Source organism: Anser brachyrhynchus (assembly GCF_964034855.1).
Source record: "Anser brachyrhynchus genome assembly, chromosome: 11".
Taxonomy (NCBI): Eukaryota; Metazoa; Chordata; class Aves; order Anseriformes; family Anatidae; genus Anser; species Anser brachyrhynchus.
In genome coordinates this window covers 9,636,511-9,655,948 of record NC_137706.1, presented here as the reverse complement: position 1 = coordinate 9,655,948, position 19,438 = coordinate 9,636,511, and the positions used below count along the sequence as shown (strand labels likewise).

At 58.5% G+C, this 19,438-nt stretch overlaps 2 protein-coding genes across 2 annotated transcripts in view; both read right to left on the bottom strand.

Moving 5' to 3' along the window:
• Positions 1-526: 526 nt before the first annotated feature.
• On the bottom strand, positions 527-9,953 carry CLK3 (CDC like kinase 3; the record flags this gene model as incomplete). Its single annotated transcript, XM_080607772.1, has 13 exons — positions 527-916; positions 1,141-1,231; positions 1,524-1,603; positions 1,849-1,931; positions 2,038-2,167; positions 2,543-2,637; positions 3,024-3,190; positions 3,656-3,772; positions 4,481-4,547; positions 4,814-4,907; positions 6,960-7,173; positions 8,428-8,576; positions 9,351-9,953. 13 exons carry the CDS (start codon positions 9,951-9,953, stop codon positions 731-733), a joined length of 2,076 nt encoding a protein of 691 aa, XP_080463898.1. The 3' UTR covers positions 527-730.
• A 683-nt stretch (positions 9,954-10,636) lies between these two features.
• Positions 10,637-19,438, bottom strand: part of ARID3B (AT-rich interaction domain 3B) — a 33,232-nt gene continuing 24,430 nt past the window's right edge. Inside the window, exons 6-9 of the mRNA XM_080607780.1 lie at positions 18,543-18,802; positions 18,065-18,322; positions 15,648-15,749; positions 10,637-14,789 (exon numbers count right to left, since the gene is read on the bottom strand). Of these exons, the coding sequence (XP_080463906.1) occupies positions 14,635-14,789; positions 15,648-15,749; positions 18,065-18,322; positions 18,543-18,802 (775 nt within the window). The 3' untranslated portion in view covers positions 10,637-14,634. The remainder of the gene's footprint in view (positions 14,790-15,647; positions 15,750-18,064; positions 18,323-18,542; positions 18,803-19,438) is intronic.

The window sequence follows — 19,438 nt, the reverse complement described above, 5'->3', positions numbered from 1 at the left end:
GAGGGGCTGGGTCCCTTGGTTGCCCCTTCCCTCACATTGCTGGAGTAATTCAAAGAATGCACCACACTTTTAAAAATCACTTTGAGATCGTTTCTGTCCCCGCACAGGACCTGCCCCTGAGTGCTGCTCTGCTCTCTAACACGTGAAGATCACTGCCCGGTGTCACCGCTCCGTATTCCGTTTGTGCCCCAGCGTCTGTAATGACTAATTCCTGCCTCTGCGGGGGGATGCCCTGCAATAAAGTGCAACTATTCATGTGTGCTACTCCCGTGCAGCTCTTCATTTGTCTGCTGGCATGCTGCAGCCTGACCCCCACAGGCACAGCAAGCCTTCCTGCTGCTCTGCACTGCTCAGAGGCACAAGGGCAGGGACCGGGGAGTTCGGTCCCCTCCCCCTTACTTTTTGCCCTCCACTGAAGCAAAGCATCCTGCTGCCTAGTTTCCTGACTATTTTTCAACAGCTCCATCTTCTGCACAGAAAGGAGAGCTGGGAGTAAGCGAGCCCTCCACCCTGCCTACAAGGGAAGTATGAAACAATAAGAAACACTTTATTTTAACTTTACAACATATAAATAGACGAATCTGTGCTTTCCATCGGAGCTGTTCTTCCCCTTCCCTGCCCAGGGTTCGTGTCACAGTGCCCCTCTGAACTCTGAGAGGGGTGGAGCTGAGCTGCAGAGGCGAGGCTGAGCTTGTCGGTACCAACCCAGCCCCTGTCACCTCCCCGGCTGTCATCTGCTCAGGTTCCGGCTGGCGGTGCGACCGCACAGCATCCGCTCCTCTGCAGAGAGGCCCGCAAAGAAGGGATGCAGGAGGGCTTCCGAAAACGTGATCCTCTGGGAAGGGTCGAACTCAAGCATCCTTCTCATCAAGTCGAAGAGCTGCACGTGCTCCAGCGAGTCGTGCAGCATGTATGTCTGAAACAGAAGGGCAGGCGAGATGCATGTAGGCTCCAGTACAACAGGGAGCGCGCCCCAGCCCCCAGTTCTGTGACGTACAGCGAGGCTGTGGCTGTTTTGACCTCACCCCCAGCAGAGATAATTCCCTTCCTGACCCCTGTGGATCTCAGGAAGGGAGCCCCGGACCAGTTCAGCCCCTCAGCGCAGCCAGCACCCCCTCAGAGCTGCCCTCTGCCACCTACCCGCAGGGGCTTGCAGTTCTCTTGGACGTATCTCCCATCGGACGTGTTCTCATCCCATACCAGGTTCCCATTGTGGAAGTATTTCTGCTTCCTGGAGAGGAGGAAAGGTGTTCGTATGGCTGAACCGGAGAGCTCACCCCCACGGACAGGGGAAGAGCAGCAGCCCATGAGACTCGATGACAATTAGTACTATAAACTCTGCCCTCCATAAGCAGCCGAACCATTGCCCCTAAAACCGGTCATCAGGCTCAAAACCCAAACTTCAGCAAGTTCCCTGTGGTTATACAGGTTAGACCTGGTGTGCAAACACAGCTGGCATCCTGACTCGTTAGCCACCACAACCAGCTAACCTGCGCGCTGACGGTGCAGTTACGGGCTCTTACCGAGTTCTGTGGATCATGTGAGGGGGAAGGGGCCCAAGGATTTTCTCCATCATGACCAGATGCTCACGGTTCTCGTGGGTCTGCAAAGGAAAAGAGCAGCAGCGCACTGCTTCAGAGCTTGGAGAGCTGGTGACAACAGTCTGTCGCTTAAACAGGTAGAGAGGCTAAGGGAGAAGCCAGGAATGGTGCAGGCCCTGTCCAGCTCTGCTTCCTCTCCTGCTTTTTCTATTCTTTCATTTTCCCCCCCTTTACCTAATTCTAGCCTTTTCAGACAGTAAGAAGTCTTAGTTTGGCCAAAGAACACAATGCCTTTTGCAAGTCATACCTGGAAGAGCGTGAAGCCTCGGTAGTACTCAAACAAGATGCAGCCGGTACTCCAGACATCACACGGCTGTGCCCAGCCCAGCTCTGCAGAGAGAGTAAAGCTAGCTCTGTGCTCCCTGCAACCCCCGCCACGCTTCCTTCCACCAGCTCCGTGGTGGAGCAGAGCCTCCTGCCACCCCGCGGTGCTCACCGAGAATCACTTCGGGGGGACGGTAGTGCCGGGTGGCCACGATCGTGGTGTGGTGCTCGTGGTCGAAGGTGGCGCTTCCGAAGTCGGCCACGCGGATGCTCGTGTTCCGGATGGACTTCTCCTCGCAGCTCTGCAAGCAAAGGAGAAGGCCCCAGAGCTTTTAACAGCTGGTTCGGGATTAGGGTAGGCTCTGACAGGAGCCCTCTGTCCCCAGAAGGGCCATGTCCACGCTGTTAATCAGACGGATCCCGAGTGGGAAGCTCTGAGCTATTCACATCCCGTGTCCACGTTCAGGACAGCAGCTGAACTGCGGCTGTGGGCTGGAGCCACTGAAGCAGAGCCTTAAGGCTCTTAAAAGACGGGGGAAAGAAGGGGCCGAGCTTCCAGTTTGTTCTTGCTAAACAGGCTTGTGAGGCATGCCCAGGAGATGGAAGATCCACCTTCTGCAGCGCGGGAGCAGGCGGCCGTTCCTGCTTTAGTCACCTCTCTCTCAGCCATAACCCACCTTTTTCTCGTTGTACAGAGTGTCAAAGTCGGAGTTGACAAACAAGATGTTTTCTGGCTTGAGGTCAGTGTGAGTCAGCTGGTTGTCGTGTAGAACTGCACGGGGGAAGAGGAGAGGGGAAAAAACACGTAAGAACCAGACACTGGAGCACCAAGTCCATGTACTGGACACCCTGACGCAAGCCAACTCCTTGCCTCCCTCCCAGCCCATTCTGGAGAGGCAAAGCCTAGCAGTGACTACATATTCCTGACAGAGAAGGCACAAGAGAGCTCACAAGCCTCTCCTCCATTCCTTTCACAAGGAAAAGAAAGCAAATCTAAAGACTACTCCACCGATATCATCATATCTGATCTTTTTAGAAGCTTCAGAAAAGGAAGCTAGGATGTTCAGGTCCTACTATAGGTTAAAACAACCCAAAAAAGCACGCACTGAAGAACAAGCAGCTGCTGGCAACCCCAAAGGCTGGCCCTGGGTAACTTACATCTCAAGGCATGGCAGAGCTGGTAGGCCATGTGCCGGATCTGAGGGAGAGGGTATGGCTGGAAATTGTTCTCTTTCAGGAACTCAAAAGTGTTCTTGCCGAGAAGCTCAAAGGCGATGCACATGTGGCCGTGGAAATTGAACCAGTCCGACATCAGGACACACAAGCTAGGCAGAGAGAACGGCATGAGGATTAACCATCGTTCAGACTCGACAGAACAGTAATTCTCCCAGTTTTTGGTGAACAAAAGCCCTGAGCCGGCTGAGCTGGAAGCACAGCAATCCCTCCATTTATGCTAGAGAGAAAACTCCTGCCCACTTTGCTCACCCAGCTCAAACGGGGGCTCTTTTTGTAAAGCAGGACAAAGCAGCAAGTGGCTGTCAGTAATTCTGGTCAATTTTTCCTCCCTGTGACTTAACATAGCAGTTGTTAAGCACACTAGTGTTTGGTAGAACCTGGGCCAGGCTCTCTTCTTCCAAAACGCAGAGGCATGACACAGGTTTTCCCCACAGAGGAGGCGAGCAGCAGGTACATCCAGTCCTCAGCTCTGGGCGGCTTTGGACCTTGTTCAAGCAGGCTGCTCGTTTCTGAGGACGTGGTACTGGCTGCCTGGGAGCTTCGCAGCAACTTACAATTTGTTCTCCTTGTCCTTCTCCTTGATTTTCTTCAGGACGTTAATTTCCAGCCTGGCTGCTTCTCGGTACTTCCCAACATTTTTTATGATTTTCAGTGCCACCTGGGATTTGCCTCTGCAAGGGAAGAGACAAAGGAGTCAGAGAAAAAGCCGGTATCACCTGCACGCACATCCCACAGGGCACTGCAGGAGCCTGTAGGATGACAGGGAGGTTCCCAAGGGTATATTCAGACCACGTCCCCACTGGCTTCACTCAGCTCAGCCGTGCCATGTTGCATGTGCAGTGCTGCGAGCAGGTGTGTGGCAATCTAATAAATAAAACCAGGCAGAGGAAGGAGACAGCCTTCAGCAAGCTCAGGATGAGGGAGTGATGGTGCAGGGAAAACAAAGAGGAGGTCTGGGTAAGAGATTAGCCGTTCTGCCCTTGTCCCGACCTTGACAAGCGATTAAATACCCGCACGGATTTGAAGTGAAAGGCTGCTGCTCAAGCGACACTCCAACGAGAGCGCTGCAGACACGCCACGTGCCGAGCCGGCAGCCCCCGAGCAGCCACACCGCCTCTCTCCGACCGTGCCAGGGAGTTCTGGAGGGGCAGGGGTCCCGCTGGCTCCCACCCTCAGCTGCCCCCGGGGCGCAGAGCCAGACAGGAGGGCAGGAAGGGGCAGGGCTCAGGTGTAATCACGGGAGAGGAGGCAAGAAAGAAGCACCCTGGCAGATTGAGGCCACCTCCCCGTCCGGCTGGCCTGTCCCGAAGCCCTCAGCCGCTGAGCGAGCGCAAACCCTGCCGCGACAGAGGAGTGAGGGGGAAGTGAGGGCTGCCCACCTGGCGTGGTCGACGCACTCCACAACTTTCCCGAAAGTGCCTTCGCCGAGGCTGCCGACGATTTCATCTAGGAGAGAAAAGAGGAGCGGGTGTGAGCCTCGGAGGCCGGGCGAGAGCTGGGGTCCTGCAATTTCACAGCAATAACACGTCAAAACAAAAACGTCTCTCACTGCTACGCTCTTTAAAGCTCACGTGTCTATTGTCTGCCTCAGGCAATTTACTGGTGAGTCCATTATAAGCAATAAACACTAGAGACCCCTCCAGTACAGAGAGAGATCTCGTCTAACACGGGGATAGGAAGTAGAGGTAAAGTTTTACGAAAGGTGGCTGTACATCGCTCTTGAAGCCAATCGCCGGTCCTGCACACCAGGTGGCCTTCCTTGTCATCTTCCACGCTCCTGCTGCGCTTACTGCTCTGCTGGCTTCTCTGCACACACCGCCCCCCGGCACGGCATACGGCCAAGCGCGCACAGCGGGCAGTCCCCAGTGGCAGATTGTGTTGTCATTCAAAGGTGGAGAGACGGCGGTGCGTCGGTGGGTGGGTTTTCCAGATGCCAGCATTTCATAAGGCACACAGCATATATAACGATAGGGATATTGCAAGGGACACGTCAAGACACAAACCGACTTCAAAACAGAAAAGTAATCAACAGCTACAGGTACGTTTAGAACACCCTCTGTTAGCTGCAGCGCCTGGTGCCGCCGCCAAACGCCCCCCTCTTCTCTGCGGGGCGGCAGCTGGGGGGCTCCGGTCTCGGGCTCGGCCCCCGGGGGTGCCCCGGGGCAGCAGCGTCCTCGGCAGCGCCGGAGGCTGTCCCCGGCGGCGCGGGCAGCAGGGCTCGGCCAGAAGAACGCCCTTTTCTCCGCTGGCAAACGTGAGGAAGGCTGGCCGAGCTGGCAGCTTGGACGAGCCGTCCAGCGGAAGCCAGAGCAGCAGCTCCGCCCCTGTCACTGCGCTGTGCTCCCTCGGCTAACGGGTCCCCCAGTCCCCCAGGGCCGCATCCTGCTGCTGCCGGCAGGACCGACAGCGCTGCTCCTCCACCGGTGCGCCCGGCTGCGAGCGGACCCAGCGCTGCACCTTCTCCTTGGGGTGCAGTCTGAAGCCTGCGAGAACTTGAGGGACGGGTCAAGAGAGTCCCCAGGGGGCGCTTCGCTCCCCTTCAAGCTTCCACTGAGGACACGAGGTCACGTTCACCCCTGCTACTGCTAGCTCCTACTGGAAAACCAGCCCAGCGGTCCCGCAAGGACCGGGGCCCGCAGAGCAAGCTGTCCTGATGCCTGGTCTTTTCTATTTAGCCCTAAAAATGGCGAAGGAAATGCAAGCAAAGCTCTGCGTTCCCACGCCTGACTTTCTGTCAGGCTTCTCCTCTGCACCCCCTGGCCCCCACCTGGTCCAAAAGAACGAGCTCCGAAGCCCGGCCGGTAAGCTGAGCCAGACGGAGGTGGAGGGGAGAGCTGGGACAGCTGCGAGCCTTGAAAGGATCCCGCTGAGGCCACCCAAACCCTGCACACCGGGTCACCGCACGCACACACGCAAACCACACCGGAGCGTTTTAGCCGTAACCCTGCCTCTGAGACCAAAGTGAAAATGTCAGTGGGGAAGGAAGGCAAGGAGAGCAGCAGGCCGCCAGAGCTCCCACGCCATGCAGGGATCAGGACCCGGCCCCTGCGTTGTGCCAGTATCTGAAGGGAACCGAGTGGTGCAGCGTGGCCAAATCTTCCCTTGCTGCAGAGAAGCAGCGAGGCAGACGCTCGGGCCCACACCTTGCGACGCCCCCGGGCCGCTCCAGGCCCTGGGAGAAGCCTCCCCACCCCGCACCGAGCGTTCCCTGATAACCCTCGGACCACCTCTGGCAAGGAACGCCGCGTTTCCCCACAGTCAGGTGGAAAAGCGACGTTTTCAGCGAAGGTGCAGTTCTGGGACACTTGCATGGCACCAGGCAAAGAGGACGCGGGCGTGGTTTTGGAAGCTGGGAGCCGCGTGCAGGGGGACGGGGCTGGTACCCACAGCGCTCGCGGCTCACACGAGGCCCGGCGGGGCTGGCTGGTCCCACGCGGGACGGGGCACAAACCACGCGGCACCTGCCAGGAGCGCTCCGAACCCTCGCTGCCTGCCAGCCCCCCCCGAGCAGCAGCGGTACGCAGGGCCTCGCCGCGTGGAGACCCGCACGGGGACACCGCAGCCTGGCTGTCACCGTGTCACCTGTGTGCCACCTGGAGCCTTCGCTCGCCCCCCCAGGCCGTGAAGGACGCGGCTTCGTTTCCTCACCTACTGCAGCTCCGGGGGCTGGGCCACCAGAACCACCAGCTACAGCCTCTCCCGGCGTCCCCCCACGCGGGTTTGGGACCGCACACCCCACGTAACGAAACGAACGGACGGGGGGGGGCAGAGGTACTCACCCGGCGCGCTCCGAGCTGAAAGGAGGGAAGAAGGGTTAGGGCCCCGACCGACCCCGCGCTCGTTCCGGCTGCTACTCACCGAGGAGGCGCTGCTACAAGACCTGGTCCTGCGCTTCCGGCAGCGGTGCTGGTGCTGCCTGGCGCGGTGCTGCTCCCGGCCCCGGGAGCGCCGGCAGTTCCGCGCGCGGGGCGGGCAGCAGTCCTCCCCGCAGGACGGGCTCCGCTCCTCGAACCTGCAGGCGTCACTGCCCCGCCTGTCCCGGTACCTCCTGCGGTGCGGCGTCCTGTCCCGGCTGCGGCAGAGGCGACGCGTCAGAGTCGGAGCGGCAGGAGGACGGCGCGCTGCCCCGCTGCCAGCCCCCCCAGCCGGCCCCGCCGCTGACCGCCTCGCAGCCAAGTTGCTCAGGGAAACAGAAAAGTTTTGCCAGAGGAAAGATCGCGCGGCGTTCCCACGTTTGGAGGAACCAGGGGGACACCAGGCGCCTGCTGAGGGCTGGGTCCGAGCTGCCCACTTCAGGGAGCCTCCCCCAGCACCCACGGGTGCTTTCCTAGCACCGTTCCTCCTCCCCCAGGAAGGCCTCTCGGTGTTTTTTTAATGAGTGAGGAGCCAAGCCAGCGGCGGTGCCCGAACCGTCGCGCCAGCAGGGATGGGAGCCCCCAGACACCCAGCCTTCGGTGCCCGCGTGCCTCCGGTGATCGCTACCACGAGCCAGGAGGAGAATTTGGCCTCTGCTCTGCAGATAAACCCTGCAGCTCCCAGAGCGAGCCCTGCTGCCGACTGAGAAGCCGCCTTTAAGGCAGAAAACGTCACAACACAGAAAAAAACCACAGCACGCTGGCTGACAAAAGCCACAAAACGTGACCAACGCAGCGTTTCGGGCACGCGCCTGGCCAGGCTGCTGCTGCCCCAGCTGACGGCGACCAAGCCCTTGTCGCAGCTGCTTCCCGCTGCAAAAAGCAGCTTTTTTGGTCTGTTTGCTTCCCCTCTGCTTTGGCTACGACTGGCTTTCTTGCTGACAGCTCAACAGGACGCAGATGTGCACGGGGTGGCTCATTTCAGCTTGGGTCAGGAACCAAATTTCACTCTGCCTTGCCCGCTAAATTATCCACAACAACAACAAAAAAAAACACACCAAAAAATAACACTTTTCTGTTCCAACAGCAACACTCAGCTCCAAGCCCACCTGTGCGAAACCTCAGTCTGAGCTTTTAAGGTACAGAAGACTCAGAAGTAACAGCCCGAAGGACTGGAGGTACCGAGGAACCCACAAGAGGCTCACAGCCTGAGGACAGAACGGCAAAAAGGTTCTCACCCGGCAGCTGACTGCTTTCACCCAAATCCCACCTACATAATCTACTAATTAAAAAAATGGGGAAAGCCAGTTGTGGGCACAATTCGTTTGTTTCGTTAAACAAAACCCAGACCCGGAACCGGAGCGAGCCCAGGGAACAATTAAGGCGTCCCCTTCCCACTGCACCCGCTCTGGGGCGAGGACCAGCGCCGAGACCCTGCCCCCCCCCCAGGAAGACCCCCTGCGATCCCTCACCTTCTGGATCGCGACCTCCTGGCCGGGTCCCTGCGGGGCGGGCAGCGCAGCCTGCCCTCGGGGGCCCTGCTCCGGGACCGCCGCCGCTTCCACCGCTGGCCCCAGCAGGGCTCCTGCTCCGGGGACCGGTACCGCCTGCAGTGATGCATCTGCAGGCACACACAGAGCCAGCTCAGCTCCCGGCCCCTTACGCTGGCCCCGAGCCCCCTCAGGGTGCCCCCAGGCCCCCTTTAGGGTACCCGTAGGCCCCCTTAAGCCACCCCCAGACCCCCTCAGGGTGCCCCTAGAACCCCTCAGGCCTCCCCCAGAGCCTTCTGGGGCAACCGCAGACCCCCCGAACCTCCCCCAGACCCCTTTAGGGTGCCCCATGACGCCCTTAGGCTGCCCTCAGGCCCCTTTAGAACACCCGAAGCCTCTTTAGGTCACCCCCAGGACCCTAAAACCACCCCCAGGCCCCTTAGGGTGCCCAGAGGCTCCTTTAGGGCACTCAAAGGCCCCCTTAAGCCACCCCCTGACCCCTTTAGGCCTCCCCCAGAGCCTTTTGCGGCACCCCCAGAGCTCTTAAACCTCCCCCAGACCCCTTTAGGGCGCTCCATGACCCCTTAGGCTGCCCCCAGAACCCCCAAACCTCCCCCAGCCCCCTCAACGTGCTCCCAGCCCCCTTAAACCGCCCCAAACCCCCTTAGGGCGCCCCCTGACCCGTTTAGGCCTCCCCCAGAGCCCTTTGGGGCACCCCCAGGCCGCCCAAATCTCCCCCAGACCCCTTAGGGCGCCCCATGACCCCCTTAGGCTGCCCCCGGACCCCTTTAGGACACCCAGAGCCCCGTGAGGTCACCCCCAGGACCCTAGAGCCACCCCCCGGCCCCCTCAGGCCGCCCCCAGCCCCCCTCAGACCTCTCCAGACCCCCCCGCCCCCCACTCACCGCCGCCGGGCCCCGCAGCGCCCCCGGGTACGGCCCGGCCCGGCCCGGCCCCCCGCAGCCCTCCGCGCACTTCCGCTTCCGCCGTGGCCGCCCCGCGCCGCTCTGGCCGCCCCTCTCGTTGGTCCGGAGGTTAACCCCTTGCGCGCCGCGGGGGAGGCGAGGGGGAGGCTCCCAGGGCCTCGCGGCCTCCGCGGCCCCGAAACGGGAGCCCCGCGGGGCAGGGACCGCGCAGCCCCTTGGGCTTCGTGCCCTTCCTTCGTCTCCTCGCCACCTGCTTGGCTGTGGGCAGAGGATCGCATGCCGCGGGTGCCACCGGCGTGGCCTCCAGCCGGGCGGAGGCTGGCCTCCGCGCCTCCGCGCCTCCGCGCAGCTCTGCCTGCGCTCCCCGAGGTCCCAGCCCCGCTCCTCCGGCCCGGGGACCCCCCGCAGCACCGCAGGGCGAGGAGCAGAAGGGGCCCCAGACGAGGCCGGCGGCCTCCGAGCAGAGCGAGCAGCCCCGTGGGCCTCCAAAGGGGCGGCCGCGTCCCGCCGAGCGGCTCTGGTGGTGCTGAGCATGGCCCGAGCCAGCCTCGAGGCCGATCGCCTGCACCACGGCGAGGGCATCTCCCGCTGCCGCAGGGAGGCCGGGGAGGCCGGCCTCGCTCCAGCCGGGGCCGTGGCCTCCTGTGGGCTCGGACTCCTCGGTGTCGGTGTGCTGGGACAGGCGGGTAACAATGGAACGGAACGGGACGGGAGGCAGGGCCCTGCCCCGGGCACACCGGGGGGCCTCGAGGCAGCCTAAGGAGGCCAGCCTGGCCTCCACAGGGCTCCTGAAAGCCACCAGAAAGCCCCCTGCTATTTCTTTTTTTTTTTTTTAACTGGAAATACCAAAAAAGCCCTGCACCCCTTCCCGTGGCAGCAAAAGGCAGAGGGAAAGGCGCTGCCTCCGCCGGTGCGGTGCCTGGACGGCTGGGAGCAGAGCCATCCTAAGGGGGGCAGCAGGGCCTTGGAAATTTTGGGGCCAAAAGGGCTGGAAACCAGCTTCTGCCCGACTTCAGAACCGTCACAGCTCGCTCAGCACACTTTGTGAGAGCGCAGCCCGGCAGGCAGAGCAGCGCGAGGTTAAAGCTGCCGCAGCCATCAGCAGAACAAACCACGGGCAGATTTAGACGATTTACCTGCCCAGAGCCACCCCCACGCGGCTGGTTGTGTGTCGCCACGTGTAAAACTCCTGACGGCGCGAGGCACGGCTGCCTCGGTCCCCCCGCGAAGCAGCGCGGCCCCAAATCACGCTCGCAGGGTCACGGTGTGAAGAGGTAGAAGTTTATTGGAATATAAACATTCAGATAACGTGTAAGATAGAAAAAACCCAACAACAACATATACAGACACTTGTTGGAAGGAGACGTTGAGGTATTTATCCACCGCCTAGGCTATCACATTTCTTTTTTTTTTTAATTTTATTTATTTCTTTTAAATAGGTAAGAAAACTAGTAGCAAGGCTGCTGCAGCTGTTTGGTGAGAACAATCCGATCTGAATCCGCTTGGAGCGCGCACGCGGCGGCCAGCAGGACGCGGTGTAAACGCCCTCACGTGCGCCGGGGGGGACGAGCGGCAGCGCAGCCTCCCCCGGCCTCTTCCCCCGTCCCCGAGCCTCTGCCCTCGCCTTCCCACAGCAAGCTGGGGGAGGCCGAGCAGGTTGGTTTTAATCCCCACCCGCTCCGAAACAGGAGCGTCTTAGCAGCTGGGGGCTTTTTCTTTTTTCTTTTTTTTTTTTTTGGCTGCTCGCTGTGAAACCTTCGCTGGTCTGGAGCTCGAAGAGAAGCAGACGCACTGCCGAGCAGAACGCTCCCCGCGAGGAACGGTCCTGCCCGCAGTGTCAAAACCCCTGAGTACGATACAATCCAACACGCTTGAGTGAAATGAATCGGAGCCGGGGGGAGGCCGAGCCTCCGCCCTCGCCCGGCCTCCCCCTGCCCCCCCCCTCCTCCACCCCCTCGCCGCTGCTGGTTTCTCTAACCCTGTCCCCGCAGCCTGGCAGCTCAGTAGGAGACCTGGAGCTCGGCGAAACGCGCGTTAAGCCGGGCGCCAGAATCAAACCCAGGCCAGGGGAAGGGTTCCTCTTCACAGTCTGAGTGGTCCTCGTCAGCGCGGGGCGACGGAGGACCAGGTATGGTTGCAGCTTATTTTACTGAGGTATCTGTTACGCATCCCGACTTGTTTCTTTCCCTGAATCGGATACAAAATAATCTGTTAGTCCCTGTCTATTTCCAGTCTAGTTGTGTAAAGCTTATAAACATTAATACTCTAGTAGTGTCAAAGCTGTTTAGCAGTTCAGTGATTCGAGTGCCTTTCTGTGCAAGAAAACACAATGTTAGCATGTGATACATAAGCAAAAACACCCATTACTAACCTCTGCTCCCCAGGACCAGAGAAGAAAGCATAAGGAAAAGCCAGAAGTCCCCCAGTCCCACTCTTAGGAAACAGCCCCCAAACCCACCCCCCACCTCCAAAAAAAAAAACAACTAACCAAAAGAAAAAAAAAGGAAAAAAAAAAGAACAGTCTGAATGAGTCAGAGTCTGGAAAATCCTCTCTGAGTGGAGACAATGAAATGCCTCAGAGGTGTGCGGCCAAAGAGCAGCTCTGCTTCCCCACTGAAAGCAAGCGGAGGTGGGACATCGTGGAGCAGCATCCATCCCAGGACATGCGCCTTCGCTGTCGCTCCCTCCCTCCCTCCCAGTGCAGATAACTCGAGCCGTGTTACATGAACTGGCATCCAGAGAGCGGGGGCCTCTCGCGAGCGGGAGCTCCTGCCTGCGGTCGTACAGCCTCGCCCAAGGGATGGGGCCATCCCTGCACCTGGGCTTCAGACAAGGAGAAAACCACAGATCGCTGCTGCGAGCTCACTCCTGCTCTGCTCTGAGGACGGGCAGGCAGCCGACTGAGCGGTGCCGGGGGATTAAAAGGGACGAGATGAAGTTTGGGAATTGACGGGAAGGCAGCTGTCCCTCTGCGGGACGCACCGGCGGGGGAGCAGCGCCACGGGGGCTGGAGGTGGGGGCGAAGGACCCTTCCCGGCTGGGCTCTGGCCGTGCAGCCTGGGCAGGAGCAGTCTGTGACTGCCTCGAGCGCGGGGAGCCGAGCGCCCCCGGCAGCCCTGCTCACCTGAAGGGCAGCGACCGGCCCCGCGCTCCTCCGTTGGCTCCGAGAGCAGGGCAGCAGCGCAGCTGGCAGCCGGGCAGCCTGCTGTCAGGCCTCTCGGGGAAGGACCGCCTGAAGGAACCGCCAGGAACTCGCAGGCAATAAAAGAGCAACCCAGGTCCATAAACACGGACATGCTGCAGGCAGCCAGAGCTGTCCGTTTGCTGGGGGGCACGTGGTGCCTCACCAGTAACACTCCAGGAAACTGTTTTGTTTTTTTACAAGCTGAACCTCTGGAGTTTTAACCGGGTTTTCACTTTGATTGTAATGCAGCTACTGGCTTGGGTGCTTCTCACGCGGTTTGGTAACACCAGCAGCGATGTGCAGGTGGAAAACAAGAAGAATGAGTTATTTCGGTGCCTCTCACGACAGCTAAAGTGACGCAGCACCCACAGGGCTTAGTCTTGTAGCGAGGGCAGAATTAGCTGTGCTGTCTGCATCCAGCGAGCCCGGGAAAACACTCACAAAGCCACGGCCCGACCGAGCAGGCTGGATCCCTGCCACAAGACCAAGCTCTGCTTTGAGGAAGCACCTTCCTACGAGAGGCCGGGGAAATCCGTAGTGTTGGCAGGGCTGTTGCCTCCCAGCTGCGCTGCGCAGCTTTGCTACGGGCAAGGACAGATCACGGGGGATGGAGAAATCCAACAGGGCCTCTGGAGACAGCCTCCTGTCCGAGGTGAAGGACGGGTCCTCTAACTCAGCTGTCGCCCTTGCCCTCTGTTCCTACCTCTACCTGTCCTGTCGTGCGCATGTCCTGGGACAGTGGTGCTCAGCGTGTCTCCTGGCTAGCCTAAAGGATGGGGAAGCCGCTGCTCCTTTGCTCAGCTTTGTTTTTTTCTTTTCTGTCTTTGGTGCTACAATTAAAAATAAAAAAAAAATAAACACAACGTCAGCAAAACCACATATATATATATAAAAAATCAAGCGATAAGATATGCCAATACTTCCTGAAGAGGTTAAAAAAAACAACCCAAAACAAACAAACAAAAAAACCCCCAACAACAAGTACATATCTGAGGTATTTCATCTGCTCAAAAAAACCTGACTCAGGCCCGGAGGATGGAAAGGACGTCACCAGGGCAGGAGGGATGGTGCTCGGATCTGACCTCCAGGCGGGGGAGGATGTGTGCGGGACGGCAGGAGGAGAGGGGACACAGCGAGGCCACGCGAGCAGGGGCTGAGCTCGCGGAGCCACCGGGTCTTGTTTCAAGGCAGGCAGAGGATCAAACCCAAGCGAAAACAAGTTCAGGCTGTCGGGGTAAATGTCAACGGGATGAGTTCCCCAAGGGCAGAGAGACAAGGTCGAGGGCATTTACAAGTTGGCTGAAAGCCTGAAAAAGGCAACAACAGTAGGGAACGGGCCAGCACCAGCCAGGAGAATGAAGCAGCTGAGGGAGCGGGGGTTTTTCTGTGTCTGGGCGTCCTTCCCCTGCGGCCAAGACCTCCGAGAGGGGGGAAGGAGGTTCACCGAGTCTCTCGGGACTCTGCAAGCAAGGACCGTGGGCCCGAGGGGAGGACTGGAGCACGGCAGAGCCTGAAGAAAAGCGAGGAAGCTTGCCTGCTCGGCAGCTGCGAGCCCGGCAGGAGAGGGGCAAGGCAGCCTGCCGGCCGTTCGGATTGTCAACACACTGGGTTGTTTTGTGGGAAGAGCCCGCGTGGCTGCTGGCTCAAGGAGAGCCCCGCTTCCCTGCCCTGACCCCGGCTCCTTCCCCCTGCCTTGGTGACGTCTCAGCCATCTCTCGACCCGCCGCTCCTAGAGACGATCCCTGATTGAAAAACGCCAGGGGTGCCCCCTCTCCATGTCCCACCCCCCAGCGGGAACACGGCAAACCCCGGGAGGAGGAGGAGGAGGAGGAGGAAGAAAACGGAAGAGAAAGGGAGGAAGAAAGGGGAGAAGGAAGGAAAAGGCTGGACAAACGGACGATGAAGAACAACTCGCTGGCGTGGAAAGGTTTCAGCATCATCATCTTGCCGTCGGCCAGCCGCAAAGCAGGTTCCTTGAGATGAGGTAACGTGTGCGACTCCTTCCCGGCTCGCTCCCCGCCGCGAGCAGAGAGGGAGAGCTGCCGGGGGCCAGTGTGAGACAGCGAGCGCGGCCGTCCGTCAGAGAGACCAGCTGGTGGAGGGCTCTGCGCCGGGCGTTCCCCGCGATGAGGTAGGGCTGGGAGAGCAGTGGGAGCTGCTGCTGCTGCTGCAGGAGCTCTGCGTGCTGGAGCCCGCGATGAGATGGACGACTGGCTTCTGGGCAAAGAGCACTCCTGCAAGGCACGGGGAGGGAAGAAGGGTTACGGGGCGACGCAGCTCAGGAGGATATGGTAGAGAGCAACCCCAAAGGCTTCACCCTAACAGAAGGGGGCCCAGCGCAAGACCAGCAGGCTTCGAGGCAGATCAGAGCATCAGCGACGGCAAGGATATACGCGGGGGTACTCTGGGACTTGCTCTGTCAGCCCCTGCCGTGGGATCTTTTGCTTACAGAAGACTGGAAGATCCCAAACGGCTTCAACACCTCTGGAGGGTGCAGCGCCAGGTCTCCCACTGTGGACTCTGTCACGTAAACGTGACCTGCACAAGTCAAATGGCTCGAGCTGCGTACAGGGACAGCAACAACTCTTGCTTCCCTGCAGCATGTGAGGAGAAGCTGAGTTAAGCTCCTCCTGAATAGGAGAAGGGGCACAATGCTCCTTCCTGCTAGCACTTACTACAGAAGTTCCCTCTCAGGAGAAGCTGGATTTCTCACCAGGTTCCCTCTTCCCTGCCACAGCAAAATGCCACTTGTGGACTGCCAGCAAAATGCTTCCCCGGGGACAACTCAAGAGTAGAGATGACGGCAGAAACACGAATGGCATTACAGCAACAGCTCCTTGCACAAACAGAAAATCACCGAGAACCAGCATTCAGGAGCATCTGAGATTTAAAAAATAGTAACCACCACCACCCCCAAAAGGAAGGAGCATTCATCTTGACCAAAAAGAAAACAAATCAGCTCCTGCTGAGCTTTCTGAGCCGGGTGAGCTGTGTGCTGTGCTTCGGCAAACAGCCAGCCCCTGGCAGCACGCCACCCTCCGCACATCCCACTCGGCATCCCCACACGTCCCCGGGGAGCGGCTCCTCCTCACCAGCATAAATCGTGCCGTTAATCTCCACCGACATGTTGATGCTCCCAATGCCGTTAGGTGACAGATTGAGTGCTGCCGCCGCCGCCGAGTCCGGTTTATCTTCTGTCCAGAAAAGAAAAGACAAAGTTAGAGAGGAACTACACCATCTCCTGTGCTATCCAGAGCTGATCGGATACCTACATGGCCCTCCTTTTGGCTCTTCTCTGATGAGGAGAAAAACCACTGTCAGTCCTCTTACAGAGGTGTTGAAGTGCCCAGGCGTGAGCTGCATGTGGCTGGGATCCCACTGAAGTCCCCAGCTGGGGCCAAACGAACAACCCCTCCACAAAAAAAGCCACCAGCACACGAGACATGACATCGGCTGGATTGTGGCCGGGTTTGCAGCAGAGCTGGGGCGCAGGCAGAGCCTGGAGCCGTCCTCCGGGGGGGGGATTCCTCAGGGAGCTGCTGCCACTTGCGGTGTGCCGAGCTCAGGCTGCAGCAGCTCCAGCGGCCGCTGGAGGGGGACTGCCTGGAGCATGACAGGCTCAAACCCAGGCCGAGCACGCTCGGCTGCCCCTAGTGCATGTGAAATCTGTTTTCTCTGTCCCCTCCGCACGGACAGCCCTTTCTAAGGCATCCCGGGCAGCTGTGGAAGTGACAGTGCAGAGCAGGGATCCGCTCCGCTCTGATGTCTAAGGGGAGCTGAACATCAAACCCTCCTGGATGCTTCTGAACCCTCCAACCAAAACAACCTGAGCGTGAGCCTGGGATTGCTCCTCCACGCTCATTAATTCAGCCTTAGTTTGCACAGTGCCATGGTGACCGGCCCCGCAGTGTTGGTTTTGGGGCATTGTGCTATTAAAACAGGGAGAGACGATGGAGACAGTCTGCCCAGGCTCTGGCACTGCATGCAAAGTGCGTGTTTGGAGCTCCCTGCCAGTCTGCTGGGACAGCAAGGCCACTGTCCCTGCGAAGAATGCAAAGGGCTTTGTTAACGTTTAACCCAAACGGTACTATCAAGCTAGAGCGAGCTCGCGCGGTGCTTTTCAACAGTGCCTCCCAAAGCACTTTACAAAGCACAGCATTATTTTTATTTTGCATTTGGCAAAATTAGGGCCTGAAAGATAGCACAGACTTGCCCAGTCCCCTAAGAAAGGTGGGAATAGTATCCCTGACTCCTGCTGAGGGCTCAGTCCTCTGCCTGTTACTGACTGTGGAGACTAAAACCAATCCTAGCCTTTTCATCTAGGAAGTTCAGCATGAAGAGGAAAAAAATGAAGTGAGACAAGGGAATGAACGTTACTTGATAAAACTTGTATTCCTCTTTACTCACTTTTTTTGATGTGAAAGTGAAGTTGAGGTGGATGCGCAGCTGTCGGGACCTGCAATTTGAGGTCTTGATCCCATTTAACTGGGCAGCAAGAGCATATATATCTCTCGCAAAGTGTCTCCGGGAAGCATATCACTGCTAGCAAAAGCCTCAGAAACAACTTTTCCCCTTCTTCTAAGCAGTGCCAAACCTGCCCAGCCTTGTGCCTACATGCAAATGGACACTTAATAGGGCTCCGAGACCTTTAATTTGAATGGATCAAAAGGTTCAGAGGAAACAGCTGTTGGGACTGAACCTTCTGAGCCTCTGCCGTAAAGCGAAGCGCAGCCCCAGGACAGGTAGGGAGCCGTGGCGTTTATCAGCTTTTGAAGCCACTCTGCAACAGTATTGATTCTGACAACGTGACCTTTACGGGGTGACTCCCCTTTCACAAAGCATTTCAGGAGGGCATTTCCCTGGCCATGAATACTGCTTCTCTCTGACCTCCTAACCCAGCCCTGCCAGGAGTTCTCTGCCTGCAGGGCTGCAGCAGATGCTGGCAGGAACTGCCTGCCTCGCTAAAAGCTCTGGGATGTGTAGGGCCCCCTGCAGACACACAGGTCTTTGTAGCCTCCTCATCACACCTGCCAAGGGGATTCCTAAAAGCCGGGCATCTCTCTCCCCTAACTGCCACCTGTACAGAGAGAGCTGTCACCTCCAGGATCAATTAATAGGGTTCCCGACGAGAAAAGGACAGGAATTCACTCCCTGCAGCACAACCCTGGATGAGGGCAGGGCTGGGGAAAGTACGCTGTACTTGAGGGGCTGAGCACCTGGCACAGGACCAGGCTTTCCCTCCAAAAGTCATCTTAGTGACCGCGTAAGCTTCCTGAACCCGCTGCATCCAGGCTGGGTTATGCATCATCAAAAAAAGACTAAGAAGTGCAACGGTAAACTCTAACAAAACATTTCTCAGGTTTAGCTTGGCAGTTCCTGTGCTCCGTTTTAGTAACTTTGTGACACTGACCTCCGCCCAGTGCCCAGAGATGACCAAGAGGTGTTTGACACCCTGGACTGGGAGCGGCAGCCTGCAAAGACCCTTCGTGTACCTAGAGGCGCATCTTACCCTTGCCATTGATTTTGATTTTCATGGGGATCTGCCGCGCCATGCTGAAGAGGTTGCGCTGCAGAGCCTGCTGGACGAGCCGCTGCTCCTCCTCCGTCATCCGCGAGACCTTCTTCTCCGGCGGCTCCCCGGACTCCAGCCGCTCCCTCAGCTGCTCCAGGGTGGCCGTTCTCGCTGCCACCGTTGCCTGCTGGCTAGCCAAGGTCACCGGCACAGCGATGCGATTTGGCATAGACACAGTCAAGGGCACACCGTCGCCTAGAGAAGGACAGAGTCACTTAGTCTCTCCCGCAGCCCTTCCTAAAGCAGGCACACAAAGGCTCGGCTGCCGGCAGAATATTCCGTGTATCCTCACCCACCCAAGCCCCGTTACTCTCAAATCCAACTTAGTCTGGGGGGGCAAAACAGCAACTAACTGAAATAATTGCGTTTCTCCGCCCGTAACGCAGCCACCCTCTGCCGCGGGCGCAAAGCCGACCTTTTCTGACAGCTGCTGCTGGAGACACGCGAGGATTGCTGGTCCCGCTGCCGGGCGCGACGCCGATGATCGGGAAGCGGATCTTTGGGGGAGACAGGAGGGAAGGAGGCCCCGTGGCGGTGGGCGAGTAGCTGAACAAGGAGGAGCTGTAGCTGGGCCGCCTGCCTTCCCGCCTGTTGCCGTCAATCGCAGCCTGAAGCTCGGCAGGAGAGCTGAGGGACTTCTTCTCGCATTCGTAGGCGTACAGGTACTTCATATACCTGGGAGAAGGGCGAGCACAGGGAGACTCAGGCAGGTTTCTCGACAGAGCATGCAATGACAGGCTGCAGCACCCACTGCGTCGTCCAGGCAGACTTTCAGACTGAGGTGCCCTGCAGATTTGGAGTCTTTGCATCTCACGACCGCTGCTGTGCTTGGTGTCGCGTTACGGAGTTTGGGTGTGAGGCACAGCTCTCACGAAGAAAGCACATGGCTGCATACCACTGCAGCTAAACTTTTAACAAATAAGATCTCGAACCATAACACTTAACAGCAAGGAGGGTGATCTAGGAGTTACCTTGTCCAATTTGTACTGGGCAGCACCAAGCCTATCGCTTTTGCTGAATTCTGCCACACAAATTTGCAGCAAGCAGTCTGTTTGTACCAAAGGCTGGAGGAACAGCACGGAGCTTCCCTCCCTGGGACTCCACAGCTCTAAAAACTAAGAGCTAACAGCTCTTTAGAGAGTTACCAGCTCTAAGAACTGAGTTTCATTTTTACTGGGGTGTGCATTCCCAGAGTCCAGCCTCGCATGCTCTAGTCACCGGACAAAAGCGCTGCTTTGCCTTGCTGCTTAAACTCTGCAGTCGGTTTAATTTACCAACCTTCTCTGCTTATTCTACTTTTTCTTCCTTTTG